This window comes from Budorcas taxicolor, chromosome 2 (assembly GCF_023091745.1).
Source record: "Budorcas taxicolor isolate Tak-1 chromosome 2, Takin1.1, whole genome shotgun sequence".
Lineage (NCBI taxonomy): Eukaryota > Metazoa > Chordata > Mammalia > Artiodactyla > Bovidae > Budorcas > Budorcas taxicolor.
The window spans coordinates 65,064,000-65,073,378 of NC_068911.1; the positions used below are offsets into that span (position 1 = coordinate 65,064,000).

At 49.7% G+C, this 9,379-nt stretch overlaps 1 protein-coding gene across 1 annotated transcript; it reads right to left on the reverse strand.

Moving 5' to 3' along the window:
• Window positions 1-2,025: 2,025 nt before the first annotated feature.
• On the reverse strand, window positions 2,026-5,440 carry HOXD3 (homeobox D3). Its single transcript, XM_052635709.1, has 2 exons — window positions 4,894-5,440; window positions 2,026-2,783 (listed from the first exon to the last, which is right to left on the reverse strand). The coding sequence occupies exons 1-2, from the start codon at window positions 5,438-5,440 to the stop codon at window positions 2,026-2,028; spliced, it is 1,305 nt and encodes a 434-aa protein (XP_052491669.1).
• Between the last annotated feature and the right edge of the window lie 3,939 nt (window positions 5,441-9,379).

A 9,379-nucleotide genomic window follows, 5' to 3' on the forward strand; every position in this document is an offset into this window, starting at 1 on the left:
TTCTGCCTATGGATGCAAATTTCATAGAAAAACAATTTTAAGCCTTGAACGTGGGTAAAATATCCCTTCGGTTGAAGTCATTTATTCTTTTGATACACTTCTACAACATGTATACTTTAAACCTGCTCAGATAAAGTGAAATTTAGCAAAAAGGATAATTCCCTCCCGCCCCCAATCTAACATGCCATTTTAAAAACAGCACAAAGGAACAAGGAAACTAAATATTATTTTGAGCCATAATTATTTAGCGAAACACAAACATCCAAATAGAAACGATTGTTGTTCCACCAGAAGATTGGAAGTTAAATGATTTCCACACAATAGAAATTTCACCTCGTGTCACCGGGGATGTAGTAGGAGTTGCATTATTTGTCAAATCAAATAGAGATGCGTGGGCCGACTTTGCTGAAATACAAAAGAATCGAACCTTATCTGAAGGCGTTTTCCGAGTGCCTCCTCCTAGAGAAGCCGGTCTAAGCAGTCCGCCCCAGTTAAAACCACGCTAATATTTACAAAACGGTTATAAATCGTCGAAGACATTTTGCCCATTTTGTACAAAGAAACAGGAGTAAACAAAGTGTTTATACTTATTATGTTCCATTAATGAAACTTTTATTACTTTACATCGTGGGGAACGTTTGTTTTCTTTAGAAATGAACCACTGATTTCTATAAGGAAAAAATCGTGAGGGCATTTCCGACAGAAAAAGCTTAGGTGCATGGCTTCAAATGATCGTTTCTTTTTCTGCATCTCAGCTTTTTCATTGTTCGATTCTTCTTATGACTTCTCTTGTATCTTTTCTTTGATTGTCAGTTTTCTTTCAAAGTTTTTTTAACTACTTAATGCAGAAAAGTGAGCTCTGGCCTCCCCAATGTAAGTGCAACCTAAAAAGGTGGATCTGTATCTAGAAAGAGGGCGGTAGAAACAGTAAAACAGGCAGCAGAGAAACACCCTACCCAGATCATCCCACCCAGAACATTTCTAGGTTTGCATCTTCAGATATTGCACCCTCTGAAGTCAATAGCTAGAAAATAATCAAGTATTCCCCAGAACCAATTTGTGTACTAGATTCCAAGTAAGTGGAAACAATGTTTCACAGGGTTAGCCTATGGGGAGGGGGGGGGGAGGCGGGGTTCCTCTGGGATTGTGCACAAGATAAAGGCAGAGAGACCTACTTGCAAGTGTGGGTGATTAACACAGATACACTTCCGACTGAGAAATTTTTTATTCTAAATATTTGTTCAAATAGTACCAGACAATTTGAAATCAATAAACTGTGGCGAGGGCTGTGGCTGTTGGGAAAAGAATAACGAGTGTCGTGCCACGCCATGGGGCCGCCTGACTCTACCCGTGAAGGACAATTTGCGGTCTTAATCCTTTACAACTACAAACACCAGCCACGGTTACAACTGTTCAAAACTACTCTCTCAACTAGTTTAGAGCAAGGGGACTAAAGAGGTGATATGTGGCCCCCCGCGGCCCGGGAGCGCGTTCCTAAACTCGGCTGGAGAACTCTACGAATATACACATAAATACATTAAGACGAGGATAAATAATCAGGAAAACGAAATGACTCGCTTCAAATAATAAATACAGATCGTTGAGTCCGATGCAATTCTTATGGGACGGGAAGAAGCATATAAATTAAGGTCTCCGCAACTAAACTAGACGCGGGCTAGGCCCGGACCCTCTGCGAGGCGCGCCGCCGATGGATCTCAGACTTACCTTCGGGACACCATTACCAGATTAGAGTCCCTCGGTCCGCAGTATGTGGCACTGTCGGGTTTAACAGCGGAGAATCCTTGCGGCTGATTTACGGCGAGTCACCCAAAACAGTGTGCGCCTGGAAAGGAGGCCCAGGCGCCTGCGCCTCGGCCGCTGTTGGCCCAGAGACGGGGAGGCAGCGGACCGGGCCAGAGCGAGGGAGTGGGGGGGTCACCGAGCTGCCCCGCGGGCCCCGCCCGCCACCCCCGCCACCAAAACCAAAGAGGTAATCGCGCCGCGAGTTCGGGCCGGTGGCGGCCGCTACAGATGCGTCAGTTTGGGGGCCTCGGGCAGGCGTCCCTGAGACGAGTGGTGGGCCGAGAGATCTGTGTAGGTGGGATGAGGGTCACACGGTCCGTGGTGGTGGTTGCCTGGAATCTGCGCGGCGCAACTGTAGTCCACGCTGGCCGAAGAGGGGTGCGAGAGGTGGCCCAGATTGAAGACGGGGCCGGACGCGGGCGCCATGGAGTCGACGAAGTTGCCGCTCACGTACACCGGGCTGCCCTGCAGGTTGGCGCTGGCGAAGCCGCCGCCGTTGCTCGCCATGGGGTGGGGCTCGAACTCGGGCGCCGCGTAGCGCTTCTGCTGAGGCAAGCAGCTGCTGAGCGGCGCCGTGTAGGCGGCCAAGCCGTACATGTTGGGCTGAGATTTGGCGAAGGCGGGCGGCGAGGGCGCGTCGTAGGCCAGGCCGGGCACAGGTGGCAGCTGGCCTGAGTAGGCCACGTGGCCCGCGGCGCCGCCGAGCGGCGGGCTGCGCTCCGGAGACTGACCCGCCGGCGAGTGCAGGATGCCCTTGGCCTTCTGGTCCTTCTTGTACTTCATGCGCCGGTTCTGGAACCAGATCTTGATCTGCCGCTCGGTGAGGTTCAGAAGGTTGGCCATCTCCACGCGGCGTGGCCGGCACAAGTAGCGGTTGAAGTGGAATTCCTTTTCCAGCTCCACCAGCTGTGCACTTGTGTACGCCGTGCGCACCCTCTTGGACGCTGGGCCCGGCGGGCTCTTGTCCTCGCAGCTCTCTCCTGGGCCGGGAGAGAGAGAGAGAGGTCGCTGAGCGGGAGATGTGGGGACACCTTGGGCCGTAGAGGGGTGCTTCCCTGACTCCTTCCTCTTCCTCCCCTTGCCCCACTTTAATCCTGGCTGGAGCGAGGGAGGGGCGTTAGAGCGGTGAGATTCCAAGAGATTCCCAGAACTCAAAGGCCCCAGGCCTACCTATCAGTGGCACCTGAAACTCCCATCTGCCTTCTGAAGTCCAACTCACTCAGCCCACCCCTTCCCCTTCAGCCTAGTCCATCATCCCGTTCCCAAGGCTGAGGAGGAGTTTAATGAGAGACTAGTAGCAGCTGGTAAGGCCTCCCGCCCTGTCAAAGAAGGACCAGACTTCACTTTGAACACTCCTTCCAGCCGCTGCTGCTAGGAAGGTAGGTGGGGGGAATCTTGGAGGCAGCCTCAAACTGCCTTGCTCAGAGGCTGGCTCCTGGGCAAAGCACCCCAGGCATGGAATGAGGGTGTCGATCTTGGCAGCTCACTCCAGCTCAACTGCACCCATGGGCCCAGTACTCAAAGGCAGGGAGGTGACATACCATGAAAATATAGCCCCAGAGTTTTAGGGCATCCAAGGCCAGGCTGGGCATATTTTGAGTATTGCCATGCTGGGAGCAGCAGCTTCAGCAGTGGTTTCCACCACCCCTGCCACCTCTCAGCAGCTTGTCCACTCCCCCCTAGGAAGACAAATGGATTTCTCCTGGGAGGGAGGGCCTAGGCCTGCAGCTGGGAAGGAGGGGCAGAAGGAGAAGGAGCTTACAAGACTTGAAGACACTTTCCCCCTAGGAGCAGCAGCCCCAAAGAGCAGCAGGCAAACCAGAGATCTGATAACAAGCTGACTACATCCCAAGCTAACTACACCTCAAGCAAGCCCTGGACCTGAGAGCAAGTTCATCTACCTGAAGATAAAAAGTACATCAGAGAACACAAGGCCAGAAAAGTTCAGGAATCCAGCAAGCTGAGCAGAGAGTGGCAGAAGGTCTCAGAGCTGCTGGTTCTGCCCTTCTTCTTCCACGCAGACTCAATGGACGTAGGGAAAATTTTCTCAACACCAGAGTCTCCCTTTCCAGGGAAAAAAACCGAAGGCTGCTCCTGTTTCAGAGTACAGCCTCTTCTCCTAGGATATGTGCCTCCACATTAGGGATTTCCTGGGATGGGGAGAATTGAGTGGGAGTGGGCTGAGACATGCTATTTGAGGTTTTGTTTTTTGTACATGTTATTTTGTTTGTTTTGTTGGGGCAGGAGAGGGTTGGCCGTGCCTTTCAGCTTGCAGGATCTTAGTTCCGTAACCAGGGATTGAACCTGTGCCCTTCGGCAGTGAAAGTGCACAGTCCTTAATCACTGAACCACCAGGGAATTCCCCAGGTGTGCCATTTGGTAGTTTAGTTATCTTGGGCAAGTGACTTATCATCTCTAACATTTTCCTTATCTGTTAAAATGGATGTTTTATTATATACCTACCTCAAAGGGTTCTTTGGAAAATTAGACAGCGCTTATAAAGCACTTAACATGATTCTTAACATAGTGTTCAATAGCCTTTTAGTTCTTATTAATTTAGGGAAGTGGGATTCATGTGATATGGGCTATATCAGCCCCTGGGCTTGGAGATCATAGTACCTATCTTCAAGTTTTGAAGATCTATTGGCTGGAAGGAGTTGAGTTATGACCAGCAGTCCAGATATTGGGGCAGTATAAGGAAGAGCTGTCTATGAATAACTATGAGACATATCCAGCAGCGGTGCCAGCAGCCTGGAGTGGACATCAGCACCCTGTCACTGTAAGGATGTGACCACAACCAGAGACACTAAAAAGAAAGAACCGGGAGCTCCCTGGTGGTCCAGTGGTTAGTATTCAGCACCTTCACTGCCATGGCCTGGGTTCAATCCCTGCAGCCCTCAGTGAGGGCACTGAGATCCCTCAAAGCCATGTGGTATGGCCAAAAGCCCTCGACAATTTCTGCATTGCGAGTTTACACATATGGCCTCCAAAGTTGTACTTCCAGCCCCGAGCCTCTTAATTCCTAGGTGAGCTAGCTTCTTGGGGTCAGTCTTGGGGAAAGCCCAGAGAAGAGGCCCCTCAGAGGGCTACCTGCAGTGGCACAGCTGTTCTTCTGCTTGGAGTTCTGGCGGGACTCTTTCATCCAAGGGAAGATCTGCTTGCTGATGGTGGCTGAGGAGCCAGAAGCATTGGGCCCACCCTTGGCCTTCTTGGCAGGTACTCCACCTCCAGGGTTGGTGGGAGAGGATGGGGGCAGGGCTGGTGGTGGTGGCAGTGGAGGGGGCTGTGGTGGCTGCTGCTCTGAGTTCAGACCTGGAGGCTGGCTGCCACCACCCCCACCTTGGCTGTTCCCAGTGCCAGGCCTCATGCAGCTTCCATTGAGTTCAGCTGCCTTATGGGCCGGGGCTCGGAGAGGCGCAGAGCTCTGGATGGAGCAGGCAGAGCCTGGGTAATCAGTGTCCATGGCACTGGCAGCAGCAGGGGGTGGATAAGGCTGATGGGGGGCACTATAGCCATAAGTGTCAGCAGCTTTGCTGTAGCCATAGCCTCCAAAGAGTCCTGGGTTCTCATAGTAAGCTGCCTTCTGCATCGTGTACTCAGGAACCTCCGGGGCCTGCTGACCCTGCTCAAATAACATTGACCACCACTGTCTCCTTCACCACCACCTCCAATGTCTGCCAAATCCTGAGAGAGCTGGGGCAGCCCCAGGCTCCAGATAACCTGCAAAGAAGAAAAATGAGAGGTCCCAGAGGGACTGTCATTGGCAAGACCAGTCAATACAGAAGGACTAGCCCAGGCTCTCTGCTTCCTACCCACTTCATAGGAGGAGGATCTGGGATTTTTATGAAGTTCAACTTATTTGAACCCTTGGAAATGTCAGAAGGAATTTCTCATAAACCACAAGTCTCCCCTTCATCCAAGGGAAGGGGTTAATTTTTTTTCCCAGATACAATTTTCTTTCTCCAAAATTGTCAGTTTAGCTTTTGAAACTGCATAGAAAAGCACTTATGGCCTATACATTTTAATGACTGATTCGCTCACTACACTTTGAGCTTTCTGCAGGTAGAGACTGTGTCTTATTCACCTATATATTCCTAACATCTAGCCCAATGCCCCACATGCAGTTAAGTGCAGTAAATGCATGTTGAATGAGTGAATGAATGAATGAATGGATCAATCAGTTAATCACAGGTCATCCCAGGGATGTGATGGGCAAAAGAAAAGCCTATTAACACTCAGAATAGCTGGCACTCTCAAAAAAAAAGTATCTCCCCCACCTGGTTTCAAAATCACAGCATCTTTCACGGAGACCCAGATAGTCCACTCTCCGGTGAATGGGTCAGAGTCAGCCAGTTAGCACATGGGTCAGCACTGTGAAATCTACTAGGAGATAAAACCCAAGAAGAAGACTTAAAGACTCCCAGAGTTATTTTGAGGCTAAAGAAGTTTCTTCTCTTCTACATTTTTCTAGATGCTTTACTTTGTAGTCCACTACTTTTAAATAGGTATCATTGGAATAGGAGACTTAGAATTTGAAATGCATGGAGCATGGGTGAATAAAAAATGCTTTATGTTCTAACTGTATAATTTTAATCCTGCATCCATTGTATGAATAGATACTACTACAGACCTCTGCTCTCGATCAGCCATTCCACTCCACTTCCAACCTACAACCAATGAGAGACCTCTTATGGCGTAATGAATGGATGTAGAATTAGAATAATAATAATTTAAAAAAACTAAGAAAAATTCTACCCTTTTTGTGTCCTTTGACTCTTGATGGGGGGTTTACCTTCTTACTTACCCCCCTCTCCTTCTGAAAGCCCCTAATGAGTTAAAGTGTAACCAGCACTATTCAACCACTTTCATCTGCTTGATAAAGAAAACTCATTGGTCAGCTCCTAGATCTGAATTCTTGATCTCACCTTTCAGGCAACTCTCCTTCCCCAAAACTCCCTGGTTTCCATCATAGTCATCATGACAGACCACATTATCTAGACAACTTATGTGGCCTAACACATTTGACCATTAGTACTACAACTCCGTTCATCCATTCCCTTCCATTTTCACCAAACAACCTAACTCAATTTCTTAAATTCTTCACATTAGGCTTTATTTGGTAGAATAGTTGCTCATTTTGTTTTAAAATATAAGTGAGCATGCCATTAATCTTGATAAGAGAAGTGCTTCTTAATAACAGAATAGTCAGATGTAATGTTTTAGGAGTAGTTTCTATTATTGTTCTTAAACATGTGCAGTTAGGATATCTACCAAATAAAGCTGGTCTTAATCTTTCTTTCATTCATTTTCTGTATCATTATCTGACTATTAAAGCTACTGAATATTAAATGGAAAGCTACATCCTCATTCTGTGACTAATATTTATATGTGTTTGTCCCCAGGCCAAAAGACTACTCTGACTTTGGTTAGATCTCAGGATTTTTCTAGGATCCTGCTTCCAGTCTGAAACCTTGGGCTCTTTGGATGTCAAAATGGTCACTTTTGACACTCAGACCACCAGAACTTGATGCTGCTTCTGTCATTCCATCTACAGCAGTGGAAGCAAACACCCCCTCTCTTGCCTCCCAGGGTGACCAAGTTTATCTTGATAGGTAGACTAGTCACAGTAAAATAGCCTCTTTAGTAACTGACCAAGTCTTTGAATCAGATGGCTTTACATATATATTTGTTCCTATGGCATATTCCCAGACAAAGGTCTGTGTACAGACCTCAAAAGTGCTAATACTGGGCAGCTCCATGAGTAAGCTTAGAGTCTGTTCTCCCTCTTCTGTTTTCATTGTCTTAAGGAATTTCAAGGGTCACTCCATGATGATCCCACACCCAAATGTCCATTTCCCCAGAAGCAAGGACAATAGCTCTCTCCTCACTGAGAAGGACTTTGTAGCCTCTTCCCTCACCCCAAAATGTAAAGCTCCAAAGTCACCTTTCCTAAAACAGAACCTGAGAATATTGTTACAAAATTGGTTTAAAAAGAAGCCGTAGCTTATTTCTTTCCAGAAATCGCTACTCCTTGTGAACTCTGCTTGAACCTAAGAAGCAGGAACGGGTCATAAATCACTTGGACAATGGTCAACTGTTCAGTGGCTCATCTTTTCGAGCCGCCCCCCCCCCCCTTTAGGGCTTTCTTTTCTCGCCCTTTGGTACCTCTGCTCATTTGGGCCCTGGGACCCAAATGCCTTGGGGTGAAGACTAAGCCGCGTAGGGGGAGGGGTGGTCTTCGAAGTCCTCAGCTGCCCTTTCCTCTCCTCCTCTCCTCTACCCTCAAATCCTGCCCCCACCCCTGGCCCGGAACACCGGCCAAGGCAGACACCCCAGAACCCCGCCGGCGCCATCCTCAGCTCCTCCTAGGGCAGGCACGCCAAATGGGATCTAGCTGGCTCTTTTCTCGTGGTCCCGGGAAGTTGCCCAGCTCAGCTCGGAGGCCCAACCGCCGGCCGGGAATGCAGGGCCAAACGGTCCTCAGGCGAAAGGGAGGCGGCCTCCTTGGAGTCACCACCGCCGGATCCCCGCCGCACCCTCTGCGCCTCCGAATCAGCCGAACCCTGATACTTGCTCACTGCACTTAATTCTGCCCGGGATCAATATCTAAATATGATACCGAATAAATAAAAGGCGCTCAAAGCGGCTGGGGGACGGAGTTATTAAGCAGCTGGAGCTCTCACGGTGCATATCAATGCACCTGTCATTGTGGTTTGTAGCAAAATTTATGACTGCGAGCACGGCTGCAGTAAACGCTTCAGTAAGGAATGAAAAGAAAAACACTTCCCAAGGCCCGGCACTTTTCAGAAGTGGAAAACAGGCACTGCGTAGGAGGAGGCGCAGCAAAAGAATTCCCTGCTCCGCAGTTTTCCCGGCCCCGCTCCCGGGGAGTAGGGGGAGTATATAAAGTGGCCTCTGCGGGCCTCCTGGAGCAGCTCTGCTCGGCGGCCGGACTAGGGACGCGATGCGCGCAGCCTGGCCAGGGACCGGAGACCTGCCGCCCCCCAGCCTTGGAGGCCAGGCCAGAGGCTCGCCGGACGCACGGAGGCCGGCCCCGCCCGCGTTCGCCCGCCGCCCTCAGTGGCCGCGCAAAGGCTGAGGGGGCTGGGGAGGGAGGCGGCTGCAGTCGCCCGGTGGTGACTAGAGGTGCGATCGTGGTAAAATGAAGGACGGGTCGGATTAGTCTGTGCAACTTGAAAGAGAAGGGGTAGGCGTTGGGGTGCAGGTTGCTTCTATTCCTTTCATTTTTAAAATTATTATTGTTTCCTCTAAGGTTCGAACTGATCCGGCTTCTCTGCTTTACCTGAATCAGGGCCTTGGAAACCCACAGATCTCTTTCTGGCAGACACCAATCTTGCTGGGCATCCCCATTAATTCACTGGAACCGGGCAACGATTCTTCCTTCCCTGCTGGCTCTACTACTTTGGCATTGGAAACGACTACTTTTTCGATTTGCTAAGAAGGGGCTCTATTTACCATAGAGATGGGGCAGTGTTCTGCCCACGTTCTCCCGATCTCTCAGCCTGAGCTCTTCTGCCCTATGGGAAGATCCGGATGCGCCTTCTAAATCACTCTT

What these genes read in the sequence shown, in the direction of transcription:
- HOXD3 (XM_052635709.1), bottom strand. Translation starts at nt 5,440, where the DNA reads ATGTTATTTGAGCAGGGTCAGCAGGCCCCGGAGGTTCCTGAGTACACG. An exon ending in GAACAGCTGTGCCACTGCAG is followed by an intron (nt 2,784 to 4,893) that starts GTAGCCCTCTGA and finishes CTCCCGGCCCAG; the next exon opens with GAGAGAGCTGCGAGGACAAG.